The 22,045-nt window shown below is 43.5% G+C and overlaps 1 protein-coding gene across 1 annotated transcript; it reads right to left on the reverse strand.

Moving 5' to 3' along the window:
• Nucleotides 1-845: 845 nt before the first annotated feature.
• kctd12b (potassium channel tetramerisation domain containing 12b) lies at nucleotides 846-17,346 on the reverse strand. The gene is made up of 2 exons (XM_042493217.1): nucleotides 15,792-17,346; nucleotides 846-1,423 (listed from the first exon to the last, which is right to left on the reverse strand). Exons 1-2 carry the CDS (start codon nucleotides 16,633-16,635, stop codon nucleotides 846-848), a joined length of 1,422 nt encoding a protein of 473 aa, XP_042349151.1. The 5' UTR covers nucleotides 16,636-17,346.
• Between the last annotated feature and the right edge of the window lie 4,699 nt (nucleotides 17,347-22,045).

The following is a 22,045-nucleotide window of genomic DNA, read 5'->3' on the forward strand; positions in this document are numbered from 1 at the left end:
TTCCATATATCCCATAACTAGGACTACATACAGACATACATCAACCTGGTGATTCATTAGTGAAGCTGGTTGAACATTTTATGCAAAGCAGAGAGAGGAACAAATGGCACTGTGCACTGGCTCATCTAGTCATTATTGTCATTATTATTCCACATGCTGGCCGTCTGTAATTACCCACTGCGCTTCCCGGTACAACACACTCTCCCACTCTGAATTCTTTCCGTTGCTGGCTTGAAGATAATGTAATCACAAAATGAACCAAACTGCGGCGCTTTTGAATCACAGGCGGCAAGGAGAAGAAAGGCTTTGAAGTCGTACGGTTAATATTGATGAGGTGAGATATTTTAGATGATTAGCACCAGAGATTTCACTTCTTTCTTTTATTTTGCATCAGCAAGGTCAAAATGCCCAAAATTTCACACTTAGCTTACATTTTCCAGTGGCTTGATCAGTGGATACAGCAAAGAGAGCAGGACAGAAATGTCTAATTAACGACATCACATATATCATCCTCTGAATGAGCGGAAATAAAATGATTCAAATATTTTTAATGTTTCCAAAAAGCTGTGTGGAACAAAGAAGTATCACTAGCAATCTCTATAGGGATGTGGTTTTCTACGATGGAAGAAGACAAATCTCTCTTTTAACGTGTGATTGCTAGATGAGCTAAGCGCTACGCATAATTTAACAGTTTAGTCATGTTGACATGCAAAAGCTACTACATTAGAGGTTCAAGTAAACTTGCTGACTCAGAGCAACGTCAGTATAAAGCTGGAGTCCACCACTCACATTGTTACAAAATCCTTGTCAAAGTTCTGGTCACTACGATGCCACAGCAAAGCGCTCTAAGCATTGTACTTCTTGAGCAAGTCACTTTGCCAGTGCCTCTTGCGATCCGGAAACTCTCTGGGCAAGCGAATCTTTTTAAAGTCCTCGATGCATTTCTTCAGATCCTCCTCCAGCATCTTCTTCTCCTCCTCTTCCTCATCTAACCCCAGCGGGGGACCGCCGTTCTCCCTGATGGTGGGCCGTGGCAGCGTCTTTAGGTTGAGAGTGGTGGGACGCTGGGGGCTCTCAGCGGGAGGCGGTGTCGAGGGAGAAGGACTGGAGGTAGAAAAAGGTTTGGATGGCAGAGGAGGAGGCAGGACTGAAGGTGAAAGAGGTGGGAGGTCGGGGCTGTCTGCAGCAAGAGGAGGTGGGGGAGGAAGAGGAGGTGTTGGAGGTGGAGGACAGTCTGTGGGCAGCGGGTTTCGTATGTCCAGTGTTGTGATGTTGCTGGTTTCTGGAAGGCTTTGGGTGCGGCCAGTGCTGCTGGGCTCCGCTGTGGCTGATTCAGCATGAGCAGTGTCAGGGTGAGAGGTCACTACTTCAGTGAGAGCTGGGGGGTCAGAGGGCATCGCCTTGGAAATCAGTGATGAGCCACCTGCAGCAGGACGAAAGAATTACAAATTAAAGTCTGTGAAATTTGCATTTTATGCAAAGTCATAATTAAAGGTAGCGTTTGTCGTTCTTCATGGGGAAAAAATGCTCATAATTTTTCTTGATGAGATTTGGGGCAGGGTGGAATCTGAAAAAGGTTAAAAAAGGTCAAATACAACTTTTGAAAATACACCTTCCTGCAGGTTGCTCTCACAGCTGCACACAGTGCATTCACTTAGGCCCATGTTGCCCCTCTCCCTCTGTCTGTGTTGATCAGACCAGAAATGAGACAAGAATTAGCATTAGGTGGGGTGCCATTAGCCACCCTACCGTCCTTCCGCCTAGCTCCCCCCAGGGTGGCCTGCTTGTCCAGGAGGAGAACTGGCAGCAGCTCAGGGGACGGACCTTTGGTCAGTGGTTGTAGCAGCTCAAACTTGGCCAGTGGGTGTCACAACGGGCTGGTGGCCAGCAGCAGTGCTCAGTCTAACCTGCTAGTGATCCAGCAGGGAGCTGGACTTGCTAGATGTGGGTTGCTGCGGTAACTAACTGGGGGGGTCCATCTCCTGAGCTGCTGCCAGCTCTTCTGTGGCTGAGGTGGAGGACACAATATGGTTTGAGGCTTTTGCTAACTTATGCTATGAAAACATTAACTTGACGGCGCAAACATGAGCCTTTGGTTCCAGTTAGCAGAAGGCAAACTGTTCATTTTCTCTCCATCTCCAAAATGCTATGCCGATATTAACGTGTTTTTTTTTGTTCATTGTCAGACTCTCTTTTAGACTCTTTGTGATAAGCCTGCAGTGTAGGTAGTTGTTGCCAAAATTGAAATACTTTTTTCTTCAGGATTCTCTGCCATTTATTAAGGCTTTTGTCATCTGAAAGGACATGCACACACATCTGCATTTGAAGAACAGCCAATAGGAATGCCCTCTCTCTGAAATGACCTGTGATCGGCCAAAGTCTCCCATCACAAGATTGATTTTCTAGAGCCTGAAACAAAGCCAAGACGAGGTGCAGAAGTCTTTCAAACGAGCTGACTTACAATACGCTCTAAGTTTTTTATGGGATTTTTGCCAGATGAAGCCAAAATAAAACTGCCTACCTCAGCTTTAAATGGGAAAATCAACACAACTCTCTGAGAGTGGTACCAATCTTATCATCTAATTCTCAGCATCATAGCCAATAAGCATTTCCCAAAATGTTAAATTATTCCTTAAAAATGGATAAATAAAATGATGAAAATAATATTCATACTCAGGTCTCAGTATAGTACAGTAGAGTTTCACACAGAAATTTGATTACCTTTCTCTTTTTTCTGTTTGCCTTATCAAAGTGTGTCAGTAGTGTGTTGCTGGCACAGGAACAAGCACCTCAGCTTTGAGCTTCACAGTTTTTGTCTCAGAGTACAAAAGTAAACACATGCTGGCACGAGAGTGCATAGGAGCATTATGGAAACAGAAATTAGCAGAGAAAGGAGCTCAGCAGGAGAGAACAGGAAATGAGAGATAAGGAGAGTGGAGGACAGTTTCATTTAATTTCAGTTCCCTTAGTTCCCTTTTACCTTTGCCTGTGAGTGCATTATCCTAGATAGAGTACTGTGACTGAACGGATGGCGTGAAGCCTCCTGACTGAAGCTTGACAAGTCATTTTTCACGGTATGTTGATTTTTCATCTCATCTCTATGTGAGGACAGAGGAGATTGCTGTGGTGCAACTTCTCGGAATAGTTGGAGTGGCACATGCACACTCTGCACCTCTCGGTATTTGAAAACCCATCAACCATTTTGAATTGTACCCTCTTTCTTTACAAACAGCCCCCCGCCCCCCAGCAGCCAGCGAGCGGGTAATCAGCCCCTCTTTTTCCTTTGATTTTCACTGTCTACATGATGGTACACAGCCTCAGATTGACTGAGCAACTCACAGCAAATGTCGCCCATGTCCACACTAAAGCGGATAAATTTCATCTTTTGTCTTTTTTTGGCCTTCCATTTCACGCTAATCCTGTGGGGGTTTTTTGACCATGGAAAACACAGCACAGCTGAAAATTGCCCCTTTTGTGTTGCAGGGTGAATTGGGAAAACTTGGCCAATCCAGAATGTCACTGTATGATTGTTATGCATTCTCATGCTCTCTGGTCACATGATACATTTTGGAGACTTCCTCTGGACTTCATGCCTGCTCTGTAAACAGTAAATAGCATTTCAGAAAATCTCTGGAGAAAATAGTGCAAAGCTTTACCACTGCAAATGCCGAACAAAGGAGATCTGAGCCTTGTTCTTGTTGTTGTGGTATTTCAATGTGGGCGCTGAAGAGAAAACAATCGGAAAATGTTCTGTGGACTGTAAAAAAATCCAATACATAAACATTTTAAAATGTATCCACATGAGTTTGGCCTTAGACCAAGTTAATGACAGTTCTTTGTGCATATTGCTCATGCACTCCATCACCCGACAGTAACATCATTTTAAACTCTCACTGTGAAGCTATAACGGAGAAACATATTAGACACTTATGACTCTCACAACCTCTCATGCATGCTCCTGCAGAGATACTCAGGTACAATATACTATGCACAACCCAAACACTCACATGTAAACAGACATATGAAGACACACAAGGCCCCACACTCTTTCCGTCAACGGGGCTCATCGTCACGGTAACCCATCTTATATAACAGGAAAAGCTGCTTGTGTCAAATGGAGGCGGCACAGAATTTTCTCCCACTGCATTGGCTTTCTGAATACCTGAATACGAGTGTGTGTGTGTGTGTGTGTGTGTGTGTGTGTGTGTGCCTGTTTGTGAGAGCAAGTGAGTGTTTTCTTGTGTATTTGTGCATGCATGCATAAGCACGTGTGTGTGCGTACTGTATGTGTAGGAGTGAGTGTTTGCATGTGTGTGTATGCAGGCAGATGTGTGTGTGTGTGTGTGTGTGTGTGTGTGTGTGTGTGTGTGTGTGTGTGTGTGTGTGTTGTTATATTCCAGGCATGTACTGACATTTGAAAGAAGGATAGATAAAGACAGAGAGGAAGAAAGAAGATGTAGGGGAAGGAGGGGTTGACATAAACATGTGCTCCACTGTTTGTGTGTTTGGTGCATTCAATGCCTCTCATAATGAATACATGTGTTTTAAAGGGCCGCCTGGACGTGGGAGTATGGGGGCTTAACAGTGTCGAAGGAATAATCCACTGGGGGATGGGCTCCATGCTTTCCTCCATCACTAAGCCTTATGGAGGAGAACAGCGAAAGAGAGCACTCAACCCTTTTCCCCAGGCCACTTCTCCAGGGATATATGCAAAAGCCAAAGCACTTTCTCACACATCCTCTCCTCTCTCTCGCTCAGTTTCTCCCATCTGTTCAGTGTGACACATCCCTCTGTTGCCATCATTACTGCTATTAGCAACTCTAATGTGGCACTGTTGCCAGGGTTTAGCACCTCTCTGTCACTAAATGTCTCCTCTACGGTGTGTAATGTTGTCTCACCCCACCTGAATCTTTATGTTTTACTTGAATCATATCACACTGTGTATTATACACACTGACTCAAAACAACTATGACAACGAAGGCACTGAAATAAACACTCTATTTTGGTGGGGAAAAAATGTATTTTCATTCAGACCTAATAAAAACATACAGGAGTTGCTTTCTTTTTGAAGTCAAATGGATTTTTTTTTTTTTGCTAAGTAATAGCAGTAGTACATAGAGTATATCAATCCTTGGTGATTTTTTTTAGACTTGTGTACCTTATTGGTCAAAATTGTTTAAAGTTTTATGATATAAGTGCACTGATTGCACCCCATACATTATTTTGATGCCAAATGACAGTGTCAATTATTATGATTGTTACAATAACTGCTAAATGGGCTCTAAAAACTTTTTTTAGCTCAGGCATTCCCTATGTTTCTCTGTGACTGCACACGTTGGTTACTCTTTGTTGTGACTCGACTCATGTGGGATGCAGCTGTGGCTTAGTAAGTGGAGCGGGTTGTCCACCAATTAGGAGGTCGGCGGTTCGATCTGGGGCTCCTCCGGTCCTCATGTCTTAGTTTCTTTGGGCAAAATACTGAACCCCAAATCAGTCCATCTGCGTGTGAGTCCGTTTAAGCTGAGTAGCAGGTGGCACCTTGTATGGTAGCCTCAGCCACCAGTGTGTAAATGGAAACACACATGCTGTGCAAGTCCATTTTACATATAGGGTAATTTCAGCTATGTGCTTAATAGTCTTCCCTGGAAGCAGTTTCCATTATAGTGTGACCTACTTACAGTGCATTTCTGTATTTGTTGTGGTGGTGGTGAAATTTTTTTCTTAATTTGCTTGTGGTTTGTTTTGTGAGTTGTATGTCTTTGTTTTATTTGCAGTGCATTGAGCTCTCAGGGCCACCGTAGATATGTATGTGCCAGACTATTTCTTGGCTAAGAGCAATAACTTTCTGGAGGCATAGAGTCAGAGTCAGGCTAGCTGTTTCCCATTGGTTCAAGTCATCACTGTGCTAATCCAACCTCTTCTCGTTCCAGGGCATCATATACATCAGTCTGGTCAGAGGCTCTTGGCTTTTGATACCTATAGCGTGCTATGCACCAGTCTTCTAACAATCTCCAATATAAATCCATTCCTAGCAACAATGTAGTAGAAAGAAAGTAGTATCAAATATACATCGGCATTTCACCCTGGTGACTGGAGTTTGTCCCGTCTGAAACCAAAAGTCAACTTTGAGTCTTTTAAACTGTGTAATGTACTTATCATGACAGGACATGTGTGGCATAAGTCATGTGACATACTAACTGATTTACTGTTACATAACAAATTAAATAAAATTATTGAATATGTATAACTTTAGGCCTTAATAAAATTTAAATGTCAAAATGCCCAAACTGTTTTGTTTGTACCAGGCTGTAAACATGGTTATTTCTGCTGTAACTTTGGGCATTTTAACATGTAGGTCTGTGGGGATTTAATGTGTTTTGGAGCCAGCTTCAAGTGGCCATTTGAGGTACTACATTGTTTGGCAATTCCACTTTGGCTTCATTTCTCAGCCTCTGAGGTTGCCGCTTGTATTTAACAGTTTGGAAGTGAGAAAGTGTTAGCTAATCTTAATGAGTCGACTGGTGAATGTGGTTTGAATTTAGAATACAGACATCAGTAGGATCCATTTTCTCCTCTTACTCTCGAAAAGACAACAAAGAAGTGTATTTCCCCAAATATTAAGCTGTTTCTTCAAAAGCATAATGGGTTCTTACAAATGATCAGTGTTGTATAACATCCTAAATTTCCTAAAGATAACGATTAAATATATGCAAGCTTGGTGAAAAGGGGGGAAAACTTTATCAGCATTTGTAGGCTCTACAAGATGATGCTTAGATGCTGTTTCCTCAAATATGTCCAAAGATCCTCATTTGAAAAATAGCTGCAGTGTCATTATAGTACACAAATAGAGTCAGAAAAACAATGTCATTTCAGTTTGACTTTAACACCTCACAATGTATGAATGTAAAACAAAGCTGTTTAAAAATGAATGTATCAGCTGCTTCTGTGTTACCTTATATATGACTAGGTCATTCAGCCTGTGGGTACTTCTTAAAATTCACAGTGGCCACTGACAGGTGTTGTGACCCGGGGATTGAAGACTGGCAAACAAGAGGACAGCATCATCTCCATGGTAACGCTACAATGACGTGCAGGAGCCCGAGCTACACCAATGCATAGTAATTTCTCTTAGACCGAGACGAGCCTTTAATCAGAAGTGTGAAGTTGTACATATGGCTCCATCCTGCTGCTCTAATGGGAGCTCATGCTACATAGTTTTGGCAATTACAGCATGTTTTATATCTAATGACCTCGTATTCAGCTCAGATATGCAACATCTGCTTTGTGAAATGATCAGTATGGCGCCTAGTGACGGAGAGGGCCTCACCACCCACTGTCTTCTCATTCATTGTCTTTTCCCTCTCTGATTGCCATCAGAGCAAAAACATAATCAGACGTTGTAAGGCTATATTCTTCCGAATAACTTTACAAGGTGCAGCACAGGCACAGTCGTCCATATCAAAATCACCAGAGTGTACTCACATGTCTCTGAGCAATTACAGATCTGTCAGTCTACATAATGTGGAGGAAATGCGTGACGTAAACAGCTGGAGACCTGGGAGCTGCTGCCAAGTAAGAAAAGCATAGAGGTTAGAGGACAGAAAGGGGGAAAGAGAAACCTGTGAGCTAATCATCGGGAAGTAACCTGCAGAATTCTTTTGGGAGCAGAAAACTCCATTATATGATTCTTATTTTTGCAGACTTGCACAAATGTTAGATCCAAGTGTCCTGCCGATTCACCTGCTCCATGTGCCTCCTCTTTATCTTCCCCCCTGCTTTAAACACCCTGAGCTGCTGCCTGGCTGCCGCAGCCCATAACCAGCCTGTCTAAGCACCCTAAAGCCCATCCTGGCACCCCTCAGCCCCTGTAGAGCCTGCAGCCCCCCTGCCACCTGCTTCTCCTCAGCCGGGGTCCAACCCTTCCCAGGACTGCAGCACCAAGGACAAACCAGGCTGTCCAGATTACTGATAATTAGAGGGGCAGATTAGAGCCCAAGTGTCCAGATGGCCGAGGTGAATCCCATAGTGCTGACAGACACATTTAAAACTCACTGCTTAAAGCAGGATACATTCGATCAGCTGAAACAAAGTGACTACTCCCTGCGCTTACACATTGTTTCCACAGCAATGATACCAGTTTTGTTGTTAGAAGTAACTATATCATTAAATACATGAAGTGTAACTAATAAATTCTAAATTTTCCGTGCCAAGATTACATCAGCATAAAGAAATGAAACTTTTTTCCCCCTCTGTCGGTGATTGATGGCATGCAATTAAAACTCATCAGATTAAAGTAATTTGCCATCTTGAGACATTCATTTGCAAAGACAGAAATTTTAGCATCATCAGCTGTAAACACATCATGAGACTATGGGCCTCTGGGCACAATTACATAAAAGCACCAATTTCTAAAGTTCAATTTGTTTATCCATAAAAACATACAGTGTACCCATCCTAATGAGACAATGCTGATCAATAAAATCTAGTAAATATATACCCATAAAATAACAGCACATATAACAACAACATAAAATGATATATTCAATAATAAAAACTGTAAAAAAAAAAAAAATAAAAAAAAAAATAAAAAAAAAGAGAGGGGGGGGGGGGGGGGGTAAATAATTAATAATTTTACAATCCTTGTTACAAAGGACCCACATTTGTAATCACTTTGTGAATTTTTAGTACAGAAACTTCATGTTGGCTCACTGTGCAACTGTTAACTTTAGGATTAAATCAAACAAAACATACAAAATATATATATTGCATCAGACTCTGTATGAGTGGGACTAATTATGGCCAAAATATTTATTCCTACTTTCCATTTAGCCCCTTAACACTGGAATAGGCAGTGTAATTTTGGCTCTTTTGTGCAAGAATTCCACAATCAACTTTAGGCATCCTGTAATTCAGCTGGAGTGAGAGAACACTAGATATCTGCACCTCCTCTTGGCTCCATTTTCAGGCTTTAGAGAATCCATCCTGTGATGGAAGACTTTGGCCAATCACAGGTCAGAGAGAGGGCATTCCTACTGGCTGTTTTACAAATGCAGATGTAAGTGCATGTTTTTCAGTAAAAGCCTGATTCACTGGCGGGAAATCCTGCAGATGAAGTTGCTATTCCAGCATTGGCAACAACTGTCTACTCTGCAAAGTGAACCAAAACAGGAAGAAGCACATATCAAACACAGAATCTAAAAGAGAGTCTGAAAACAAACAACATAAAACACATGTCAGTATCAGCCAAGTGTTTCAGAGATGAAGAGAAAGTGTTGCTAATGGTTAACCTTCTGCTAACTGGAGCTAAAACGGCTCACAGCTGTGGCTTCTTGTTCATGTTTTTTGCGGCATTAGCTAAACCCTCGAGTCACAGTGTGTCCTCCGCCTCACTTCCCGCCGCTAAAGACCTCCTCAACAGAAAAAGAATGGGCAACAGCTCAGAGGAAAGATACCCAATCGGGGCGCCCAGTAGCTCACCTGCTAGAGCAGGCGACCCTTGTACAAAGGTTTTGTCCTTGCCCTCTCTCTTCCTCCTTTCACTCTAAGCTTTCCTGTCAAATAAAGGCGAGAACCCAAAAATAAATGAAATAAAAAGAAAAGAAAGACCCCCCAGTCAGCGGGTGCGGCAACCCGAATTCAGCCAGTAGACACTTCAGCACTAAGGCATCAGCCCAACTCCATGCTTGTTCAGAAAGCTTTCTGTTGCTGCCGTTACACAAATTGACCCAGGGCTGCTGCTGGCCACCAGCTAATTGTGACACATTGCACTGGGAGGTTTGCACTGGCAGAAGTGGAGCTACTACAGCCGCCAACAGAAGGTCCGTTTCACATGCCGCTAACTGTTCTTTCTCTTGGGAAGCAGTACACAGCAGCAGGGAGCGAGGCGGAGGGACGTGGGGTTGCTAGCTCACTACACACGTACACAGTTAAATAAGATGAAATAGTGAATATTTAAAAAACACTGGGTCACTGTACGAAGTGTTATTTGTCACTTCATGGAGGCTGTGGCTTTAGGGGACCTGTTGGCCTTTAATGCATCCATGGCATTTAGCTGTTGTATTGTATGTATTGTATGTTGTATTAGTAGTGAACAATTGACATCTTTTAAATGCCAGTTGCAGCTTTCTCTAGCAGAGGAAGGTCAACTGTCCTCCAACTGTTTCCGTCTGTTATTACCACAACTTCCACCTCTCTTTGCCCAATCTGCCATTTCTCGTTTTTTTCTCTCCTTTTCCTTTCAAACTGCTCCTGCCCCACTCCTCATGCTCTTCTTCACATATTCACAGTCGCTACGGCCCTGTCACTGAGGAACTTTGCCTCTTGAGTTCTCCTTTTTGTTGCCTTCCTTTTTAATCCTACAACTTGCTTCTGAAACTCTGACTCACTCCCTTTAACTAATTTCATGCTCCCTCATTCCCATCCTACTGTTTCTTTGTATTTCTGCACATCCCTCCTGCTTTCCTCTGTCAGTTATTCTTTCTGTGTTTTGGAGCTTAAAAGAGAAGCGAAAATATGGTGAAGTCAAAGAGAATAATAAGGAGACGATGTGGAGAGAGAGAGAGAGGAACAGTAACAGAGATTCGGTACTGTACTATCACTCGTGACTTAATGTGCTCCTTTTCTCTTGTTAACTCCCACATCTGTCTCCTGTCTTATGTACAGCCTTGACCTTGCATGATAGCTTCACTCTGCAGGAGACATGTGTGAAAAAGAGGAGGGGGAAGTGGGGCACCCATGCTGGAGGATAGAGCAGCACACTGACGGTACACATCTGACTCCATGACTGGTCCACTATAAATAACCCAACACACAATAAAATAAAGTTGCCCCAAGCCAGCGCTACTGTACTCTGCATGTGGGTGTACACGGCAGCGTGGGCGAACCATGTTGTCGTCGAGGACAAGCACAGAGGGGCTGGAGCTCACGTACGTTTACATGTGCAAATGGACAAAAGGCATGTAGAGCTGTATGTCATATAGAGAAAGCAGTGGTAGGCCTCAGGCTGCCGCATATGCTCTCTCCAGCTCCCCATTACATGCTCCTGTTGGCTGACGCTACTCCCAGGTAATTAGCAGCAACGATGCTTTTCTACACTAGCATGGACTTCCCTGTTTATTGCTGTCAAGAGTGCACGAGGGAGGCAAATGGCTTGTTTGCCTGCTAATGCCTTTTTAACTGATCACACAGAAAGAAGAGTGAAAAGAAGGCAGCCAATTAGATCTAAAACCTCACAGCTCCAAGTCATTAGCCTCACACGGGAGAGTTGTTGCACATCTTCTCCAAGCAACTTCCCTCCCTCTCTGCATGTATGTGTTTGGAGCAGCTAAACTGCCCACTCAGCATATTTGTGAGACAGGGAGTGCACCTAGTTCATTGCCCCTGCGTGGCCCCCCCTTATACCAACCCAGCAGTGACCCATCCACACAAACACTCATCCTGTCTGTCCGCCAAATATCCACGTAAGCACAACACCAGGACGAAAACAAAAACAGAGCCAAAAAAGTATACTGGCACACAGATCTTGAAGTAGACAAAACACAGAGGCTGAAAAAGACATAAACAAGCACAGAGCCACAGATGGTTGCAGCTGAATGAAAAGAAACAGCAGCATGCAGACAAAATCTGATACACATTCAGTGTAAGATGTTGAGAAAATGACTCATCGTGGAGCTCTGTGTTGTCACAATTACTCATGTGATTTGTCTATTCATAAAAGAGAATGCAAAACTGAGAACCTGGGCTGCTCATAGTCAATTTAAAGGCACAGTTCACTTAAACATGAGAAAGACAATCTATTTTTCTGCTGGAAAATATCACTTTCCACCTTTCTTTTGATCTAATCTCACTATGAATCAATATTTATCCCAACCATACTGAGTAATCCTGTGGATCTATATCTGTCTGGTGTAACTGAATCTCTGTGTGAGTGTTGACGGAGCAGACAGGCCACAGAGGAGCACATTACAACACGGCCCAGTGACGGCTTTGTTTGTCTGGACAGCCCAGCACCTCTCCGAATAACAACGCATTTCATGCTGCTCAGGAAGAGAGATAAGATGGGAACACCAAATCCTTCCCCGGTTAAATACTCTCCCACTCTCATCTCGCTTCCACCAGGTTATCAGTCTCACTGTCTCTCCGCTTCCTTGCCCCATTTTCCGGTCCCTTTTTCTTCCTTTCACGTACATCCGCTCCTGTCCTCCCCTGCTCTCTTTCCTTTCTTTTTCCAAACAGGGGAAACGATGATGACCCAGCTGGCTACGAGACAAGGGGATCATTCTAAGAGAGGGAGGCAGACCGAGCCAAGGCATGTTGCCATGTAGAGCCGCCTAGAGTGACAATAGCACCACAGGAACACGCCATGGGTCAAATCACCGCCTCGAGGGAGAGAGAACAGCCTTGTGCTCTCAGGGTGCATTTCCCTTGTGCTTGTGCATGGCGAGAGTTAAATAATGAATTGCACAAGCTCACTGAGAAACTCTGCTAACTTCAAACCACATGTATAAGTAAAACGAAAATAAAAGATTTGATTAAATTGTGTGCTGTGTGCAAATAATACAATCTACTATTTTGATTTTTTCCCCAAAAGACAGAGAAGCAAAATTTCATTGTAAAATATCTTTATTATAACACTCTAAATAGAGCAAGCATATCACGGTGGTGACACAGCTAGAGCCTGCTTCTTGTTTGGCAGGCAAGACAGGCGGGCTACACTTTCTCAGCCACAAGTTTCACAACAGAGCTTTAAAAAAAAAATAAGGAAAAAAAACCCAAGCAGCATTTCATCACAGCTTGGCCTGTGGACCTGGCTGCTGCCGCTGTTCACTGTCGGAGTGTCAACACTTCTCACACATTTACTGTTGAATGTCGAGTCTCAAGGCGACTCGTGGAGGTATAGAGCGAAAGAGAGGTTCAGGACGCCTGAAATTTTACACATGAGGCGTGTGTCTCTCCAGGCTTGTGCTAATGACTGACCTTGGCACTCCCAAGGTGCGTCGGTTTGCTTGGAGCACTGTGACTGAGGACCCTGTGACTGTTTGGGCTGAAGAGACACTGCAGGCACATTATTGTCCTCCGTCTCTGAGGATTCGTCATGCATTGCAGACCCGTAACAAAAATCGTCTGTTTTCCAGGAAAGCGGTCACATAAATGTTTAAACAGTTTTTTGTGAAGCTCATTAGCTATGCTTTTATCTAGGCCAGACTGAGATCAGGTTTGAAGGTCTTATACTAAGGTAATTAGCATGTGATAATCCCTAGGTAAGAAAACTGAGTCATAAAACTGCCTCACCTACTTAAACATGACCCCGGTTGTTGCTCAAATTATGTCCAATTATATTTTGATGAAAATGCCGTGTTATTATTGAGAAGACAAACACTGTCTTTAATCTTGTGAAGACCGTACAACTACAGTATTCACTGTCCTGGATTCTGCTTTAAAATCTTTACTGTAAGTGCTAATTAGGTCAATTATTGGCAACAAAATAAGGGTTTGTACGCTGCTTTAACAGAGCCTGTTATCTATGCATGTCCTCATTTTTATCCTGGCACTGTCTTTTGGTCAACTGCTCGATAAAAGACTGGGCTGAGAGAAATGAAAAAGTGGGGAAGCAGATGGGAGGAGATGTCGCCTGAGGGTAGAGTGAACATTTAATATGAAGTAGAGTTTATGTCCAAGGACATTTCCTTTAATAGGAAATGGTGGGATGAAAATTTGAATTGGTTTACTTGTGATTGAGTTGTATTGTTGCTGGAAATTAAACATTAAAACTGCAGTAAAAATCAGAGCATGTACCACTTTCTTACTCATGGTTTGTACTGACTGTCATTCAGTGCTGGGAAAACATTTCTTGTTATGAATGGAAAATACAACCCAAATAGAAAGAAAACATATTTTATTGACAAATCCATTTTTGCTTTTTCTGTTGTTGTTGTGCTGAACACTTTTAATTTCAGTGTCGTCTGCCCCTGCAGCGACACACTGCAGCAGGTCTAACATATTGACTTAGATGTCAACAGCACTTCATCACACTGAAACACAACATTGCGGGTTCTAGACATTTCAGAATACATTTATTGTCACTGTCAGACGCTCTGCCAAAACTACAACCTGACACCGCCTAGCTCAGGAGAAATCCTGCACTACACTGCCTCCATGGCTGCTTCTCAGCTCAGAATCCACCTTATATTCAACCTCTTATCTACATTTGGGATATTTCTCTAACTTTGTCTGCATTCTCACGTCATCAGCTGGATCTCAAGTGCCTTCAGTTTGCGTTGAAGTCTGAGGTATATGATGTGCAGACCTGTCCTGAGGCTGTATCTGGAAACGACCGTCTTTCTTAACTCCTTCACCTGCTCGCTAAAAACTGCCCTCACAATGCCCTTGCTACAGTAGTGAGAAAACATTGGGCTTTGGCTGACTTCAGCGTCATCCCACCCTTTCTTGTGGTTATCCACTTACAGCGAGTGAGAGCTATCATCAAATATGTAACAGCTTAAACTAATACCAAACTGAGTATTAAGAATAACATCATTGTATACAGAACACTCAAAACGTGATCCGCTAAGGTGACTACCACATTTTTTTCTTTTTTCTTTCTGTTTTTCTTTTTTTTTTTTAATGGAAAACAACATGTAGTCATAATGAGAGCCTGCCCCGAGAAGTACTTCACTTTAAAGACACTCTTAAATATGTAATTGAGCAAAGACGTGTCAAAGAAGCACAATGAGGGAAAAAATAGAGCAATGGGCTATGAGTGATGTAACACCTTCCATCTCCTCTGCCCTCCCAGTGTGGGTGATTACAATACTGAAGGCTCCGTTGCACAATCAATACGCAAACCTCATCTGGCAACCTTTTTTTTTTCTTTCTGACTACGAAATCTCATGATATTTGAGCTTTCATCATTGTTTATCAAAGCTGTTTTGCCACACAATCTGTGTCTCTGAAAAAGGAAACTCCACACACCTACTTTTCCCTTTCAAAATAAAAAGCATGTTTTTTTTCCTCTCCCTGTCCATGTGGCTGCATTATCATAATCACCCTCATTCATTCACAACTGAACAGATACTGTATGGCACATTCCCAACCACATGGTACTGGACACATTTAATAAAAACTGAAGGAAATAAGATTTTTGTGTTACACTTTTTCTTGTGCTAGGGCCGCTCACGTCCCTCATGGCTGATCAGATGTCCAATTATTTGGTAATTTAGTTCAGAGGAGCAGGAGAGTCCGATCTGCTCGTGTAAGCAGGCAAAGTTTAGCACTGTACATCATGGCCGCTCTTTGAAGCCCTTTCCCTTATGCCGGTATGACTGCTTTAATAGTCATATAGACACACCGGGGCGCTTATTTAACAAAATTAGCTCTTGGATACAGTATTGTGCTTCACCAAGGCAGATGCAATATATAGAGTACAAAAGGGAAATAGTACACAGAAGTCTCTGCAGGGGAGGCTGTGGGGTTGCTGTGGCCGAAGACTACAACTACATGGAGCGGTGGTTTAAGCAAGGGGAAAAGCTGGACCTGAGGATGAGGGGTTGGATCTGGGATCGAGGGAGAGGGCTGCAGATTCGACCTGCAGAAAAGGTATGAAGAGTCGGAGCAGCAGCTGTTCATGGGATAAAAGCTGGAGGCTGCAGAGAGAGATGGAGGGGGCACAACATCTACGGTACATCTACTGGTGCAGAAGCCATCAGAGAGAGAAGGACAGGACGGCTGGAGGCTGGAGAGGGGGGCACTTGGAGACAGGGTGGGGGGACCGGGGGAACAAAGTCTCACTCACGGTAGAACACATATTCAGTGTAGCTGGTCCAGATCTTGTCGTCCGTCTGCTCATGGGCAAAGGCGCAGGTTCCTGTGGAATTACAGGCCACCATGTGGAAGCCTGCGTCAGCCAGCTTGTCAAAAGCCTGCTCAAGGAAGGTGAACTTGAGATAGTAGCGGGACGTGTAGCGCTCAGGGGGGCGATCGGGGTCACGGCTCTCGTTCAGTGTCTCCCCAAACACCTCTTTGGCCAGAGAGGTCTTCCCACACACCATGATCCGTGCCACTCGGCGGAATTTGGCATCGGTGTGGCTGTCACGGCCCAAGGTGTACGAGCCTCGGTAGCCGATGGTGATGAACCCGGAGCGTTTGCCATCCATGGCACCTGGCACCAAGCTGGCACAGGCAGCAGCAGCAGCACCCAGGGAGCCCAGGTTGCGGGCCGTGTCAATCCCAGGTGACGAGTCCTCTGGGTCACTCTGGCATCCCTCGTCGCCAAGAGAGTTCTGCTTGCTGATTTTGGGCGCCAGCAGCTTGACAAGCTCTGGCAGGTTGAAGAACTCGGCCTCCCTCTGCAGACGCCCGCGCTCAGGGAAGTGGTCTGGAAGAACCAGCTGCTGGTCCCGCATGTAGTCCAGGATGTAACGAAACAGAAAACCATCACGGTCCACAAAGAAGCGCCCCTTGGTGTCCCTGGCCAGTCCTTTGGCTGACTTCCGACTGAACATCTCCCATAGCAGGGAGTCTGGCACACTTGTGAGGGTAGAATAGCGGGTTATGTACACCTGCCCACCAACATTGAGCTCTATGATCTCTGGGAAGGGTACCTCCTCTCCAGATATGCCACTATCTGGTAAAGCCATGGCTTGCTCCTGCCTCACAGTTGGGTGCAGCTTTAAAACTCTCTTGATTGTGGAGCAAGTTCAATAACAGGAGTTGAAAAGGGATTTTCACAGTGGTTGATGAGGCCTGTTGCTGTCAAAGATTGCAGGTCCTGCTGCGGTGGATCGCCTGTGGTAACGGAGCGGCTAATCTGCAGCAGCGCACAATTGGTATGCGCGCAATAAAAACTGGCCGCCACTCTTGCATCAAAGCCGGCAGAAACTAAATGGTCCCATAAACACACCCTCTATTCTAACTACAGCGTTCTCCCATTATTGCTAAAACATAGCGCGGGGTATTTCAAGCAGCGTTTAGAGGAGCCGTTGTGTCCGCGTCCTTTACGCGCACATAGATGTGATATCCTGAGATTGAAACTCTGCTTTTGACACCAGTTCTCTGAGCAGGAAATGCACCATTTGCACAACTGTCCATAACGACTTCTCTTACTCTAATTTTGCTCGGTTGTCCTGGCGCAAACAGGATCAGGTGGCCCAACTTCAACACTGAGGCAATCCATAGTTGCTGAGATCTGTGGGTATCCCGTACACGTAAAGCCACAAGACTATGAGGACGTTGCTGAAGTAGTGACTGGTGAGGAAGGTGAACAAAAAGATCTCAATGGTTTCCATCACTCTGCGGTTAAAATTTGCGCGAGACGCTCAGCTGTTTGCTCCCTCCGCTCCTCTCTCGTGTCAGACGGTAACTCTGCTGCAACGTAACGGGGGATACAGCGTTATTCACCCGATTAGCCACGCCCACCTGCGGTGACGCGCCACGGCTTGGATCCAGGTCAAAATAACCTGTCTTCAGAGAGCAGTGTAAATAGATAGGTCCTTAACTGTATTTACTATAATAGCGCATGGAAGATAAAGTCTGATGATTTCACTGAAAGTTCAGCGTAAATAGTTGCCCCAAATACAAACAGAATCCATTTGAAGGAGCCTCTCTCCTTGTTTTTTTTTTTTTTTTTTTTTTTTTAGTTTCCCCCATAATTTATTCATTCATACATTCCATAAATAGGACTGTCATAAACTGACGAGAACAGCAACCAAACATGTGCTCCCAACATTTATTCATGCATGTTTTCCCAATGTCCCCATTTGTTTCTTGGACTAAATAAACAGTGCGCAATAAGAGCAAAAATAATTATACTGCCCAATTCTTATTTTCCCAGTCTCATTTAAACCCCGCCACCGACTTGGAAATGGGTTTGCATTTAATTTTGATGAATTTATTTTTGGCTACATTCTCAGTAATCAGTGCAGACAGTGTCTCTTGGAAGGATGGGATAACAGTGACATCTAGTGAATACTCAAGAGGGAGGGTTTTTCTTTGCCAGAGCATAAATAACTCGCTTCTGATCAGATGCCTCAAGAGTTTCTTGGTATTCTGCATTAGTGATTTTTGCCGTTTAAGCCACAATCCATTTAAAATGTGTCTGCTACTTCACTTGGACGCTTGACTTTCTCTGCAGAATGATGTATGTGCAGAGTTTGACATTACAGGGATTTCTTCACACTCATCTGCTTATGTTTCTCTGCGCTCACCTTGAAATCTGAGTTCAGCACTTGTGTAGGAGCCTGATTTGTGACATCACAAGCCACTCATGGTCCAGTATGCAGTTCAGAGACAAGTCTGATGTGGGAACACTTCAGTGCACACACACTGAGATAGTGGTGGAAAGTAATTGATTACATTTACTTAAGTACTGTACTTGATGAAATTTTCTTTTAGGTGCTTGTACTTTAGTTGAATATTTTGATTTTCTGTCACTGTATACTTTTATTCCACCACATTTTAGAGGTAAATATTAGCCAGCCAAAATATAGTTTTTGCTCCACAACATTTATTTGACAGCTTGAGTTACTGTATAGATTAATATTATTAAAGGTCCATGTGTCAGATTCGAGGAGATATGTGTGCTATTACCTCTGCGGATAATTCAGTCCTTGGTGAAAACCTCAGAACCGTCTGCTTCAGAAATAAGGGGAGAACACAGTAATTATCAGAGAAAATAGGTGAGCACACTTTGGCAGGTGCAGGGAAGAGTGGCCCAACTCCATCATGCCGAACAGTGTAGGAGAAAAAAATGATTTATCACGTGAAACTGCTTTAATCAGGTATTTTAGTGGTTTAAATTACCTGGTTCATTTGTTTTGGTGAGGAAGAGACGTCTTTGAATTATTCAGCTCCAGGTAAAAACAGTGAACACTGAAGGAATTTTTCAGCTTGTTGCAATCTGTAATCCACTATATCCCCCTAAAACTTACACACTGGACCTTTAATTCAAAACATAAGTCAAGTAATAAAGTATGATTTTTTATCATTATAAGGTTAAACTACTCATTTACTATAAATGTATTCAAACGAGTCTTACCTTTACCAACTACAACCATCAAGTGATGAACACATTATTGCATGAGTAATTTGTCTCCACTATCTTGGAGGGTTATTGCCTTGATTGCACTCACCTGGGCCTTCCAGGTTTTAAAAGTTGGCCCAGGTGTTAACTTGCTCTCTTCCTTCCTCCAGCACACATCCACCTTGCGTTACTGCATTTTGGTTTTGCACCTTAATCACCTCCACAGCACACCTGACAAACATCCATGCGTGGCTTTCTCTACTGACGTTGCTGATCTGCACACTTCATTGTTCATTTAAGTCAATCTGTAGTTTGTTTGTTTTTTAAAATGATTGTTTTTAGTAAATTTCTTGTGTGGACTCCCTCCTTGTCACATTCACTGAGTCAGGACTCAGTTATCATAGCAAGCTCAGTAGCTGTTACAATTCCATCCATAGCACCTTTTTTTTACATTTAAACATTAAGCATGAAAGTTGTTCTTGACATTTTCAATAGCACCATAAACTCAAAGGCCCACTTATTGGCTTTTGGAAATAATTTTTCAGATTGAGGAACATGAGATGGCAGATCTTACTTGCACCAATAAGGAGCATGGGTGAGTCAGAGAGACCTGCATAGTCAACAGGCTGCCTGATATTTATGCTCAATGTCTCCCTCGTTTTCCCTCTCTTGTCATGTGTAGTCCGCCACACAGTCCTTTGTCTAACTAATCAGCAGGCCAATTTTGCCCGTCTCCAAGCGTCCTGGCACTGATTTCCCCGAAGGCCCCGCAGTCTCCAGCTGGCTTGCAGCACTTACAGCCTTGTCGTCGACAATCTGGCTCGGACCACTCCGGTTATGTGGGCCACCGCAGGATCTGGAGGTAATATGGCCGTGCTGTCTGCCAATGAGTCCCACGGCTCCATTTGCCATTCCCTTCATTGAAATATGCACAAGCAATATGCCCAGAATGCTGTGCAGTCAAAAAAAAAAATCCAAAATAATATGCTCTGATGAAGAACCATATCAAAATATTTTGGGATTGTTGTCAAATATTAACCCATTGCAGTGATTTAAAATGATGAAATGGCTGAAATACGTGTGCATGTATCACTCAGATCAGCATGTGACCCTTGATTTTTACTGGCGGTTTCATCATTCTAATCACATCTACACAATAGCTCATTGATCTTCAGACAAATAGGCAAAACGACTGCATCAAATAAATTAGTTTGACCTTCTGCAGCGGCTGGATTATCCGTGTACGCCTGTCAATTCTCATCACTGTGATGGCCTTCAGAGGCTGTTAGGTGTGCGTTTGATGCTCGGCTGACTCAAAATAGGCAGAGAAGAGGCTTGGGAGAGAGATAGTGGTTCAGTATACTCAACCAGGAAATGGGAAAATGTACTTACTGCCACAGCTTTTGCTTAATCGCGTGTACTCAGAGGAAAAACAACCCGATGTACTCGTGCTAAATTCTTGGATAATACGGTGAGAAAGACGGGTTACTTAGGGAGGATTTTGTGGATGTGTCTGCATATTGATCTCTGCGTTCTCCGCCGTTTCTGTTGACAGCTGCACCAGTAAGTGATTTATGAGATATTCTGGGGGATCAACAAAAAATGAACAGGCTGTTGCATCTATCAGGTGTTTGCGGTGCCCATGTGGACCCGTCTGCACAGCCTCATTTCCCTCAGTATGAGGCATCATACATCTTTCAAGACGGGCGATGAGGAAGCGCAACAAGACACGACTGCTACGCATCTCAGCGACACACACAGTTGTAAAGCGCAGAAAGAGTCTCCCGTGAGTCTCGGTGGAGAGGAAAAAGATCCAGTTGTTTATTTAATAATAAGCCCGAGTCAGTAATGACGGCAGTCCTTGTGACAGATGAATAACACACTGATGAAATTAAAGTGGACATTCAAAGAGGGAGGCCACCTCGCCTGGACAGCCCGCACACACCCACAGTATCACAGCTGCAAACTTTTGGATCAGATCACTCCGCATTCTTTCTGATTCAATCACAGCTTCTCCTCGCTTTTCTGTGGTTTCACCCAAAACATTTAATCAATGTTTGTTTCCTCTTTCTCCAGGGCCACTCCCAAACCAATCATTTCCTCCCTAACGACTTTGACAAATGTGACTCCACATTCATTACCATCTCTGTGACTGAGCTTTAGCTTTGTTGGCTACCACCAATTCTGAAGTTGTCTGAATTTTAAGTAAGTGCAGCGCTGAAACTGATCCTGCCACATGTAGACTCAGAGCTGTTAACACCTATTTAACATGAAAGGGGGGCATTTTCAATTGAGACCATTTGGGGTCACTATGCAGTACTCTCTTTTTTGTGTGTTTTCATAGAGGACATGTTTGACAGTTTCACAAAAGGTGTAAATAATAAAATTGATGATGGCTGATTTAGCTGCTTCACAGTCAGTGTGCTGGTATGTTGTAAAACCCTCCAAGGCTAATTATGATTTGTGACACTGGACTTTAAACATCAATTGAAAAATGAAATTGAATTTACTATTCTTCCAGCCCTTTGGGGCATGCTATGTGACTGGGCTACAGTGAACTTTGACTTGATTAATCTGTAAAGCACTTTGGGTTGCCTCTGGGTATGAAACGTGCTTTATAAATACATTTGCCTTGCCTTGGTTTTGTGCATTCTGGCTCACACTGTGATGGTTTACTGGCCCATGTGGAAAAAAGGAGCTATTGTTGATCTTATAAGTAACACCTTTGCCTTTCTTATTTTTGTCCTCCTTCTAACACCTGAGCACTTAACAGCAGTCATAATTAAACTGCCCTTACACCAATTCTGAATCAGTGGACACAAAAATGTGTATCCTAGACATAAACAACCGGACTGATAAGTAGAGCTATTATGCAAAGCCGGTATGTTGATTTCCTAAAACCGGTTGAAACTCATTTGTGTGCCTGTAACTTTTCTGGGGAAACTAATTCAGATCCCGTGCAGGCGGGAGAACGGTCTGTGTCAGCTGGTTCTCTTCTTTCTGACCGAGAGAATATGTTTTTTAACCTG

The sequence above is a fragment of the Plectropomus leopardus genome, chromosome 9, assembly GCF_008729295.1.
Source record: "Plectropomus leopardus isolate mb chromosome 9, YSFRI_Pleo_2.0, whole genome shotgun sequence".
Lineage (NCBI taxonomy): Eukaryota > Metazoa > Chordata > Actinopteri > Perciformes > Serranidae > Plectropomus > Plectropomus leopardus.

What these genes read in the sequence shown, in the direction of transcription:
- kctd12b (XM_042493217.1), bottom strand. Translation starts at nt 16,635, where the DNA reads ATGGCTTTACCAGATAGTGGCATATCTGGAGAGGAGGTACCCTTCCCA. An exon ending in CACTGAATATGTGTTCTACC is followed by an intron (nt 1,424 to 15,791) that starts GTGAGTGAGACT and finishes GTCCTGCTGCAG; the next exon opens with GTGGCTCATCACTGATTTCC.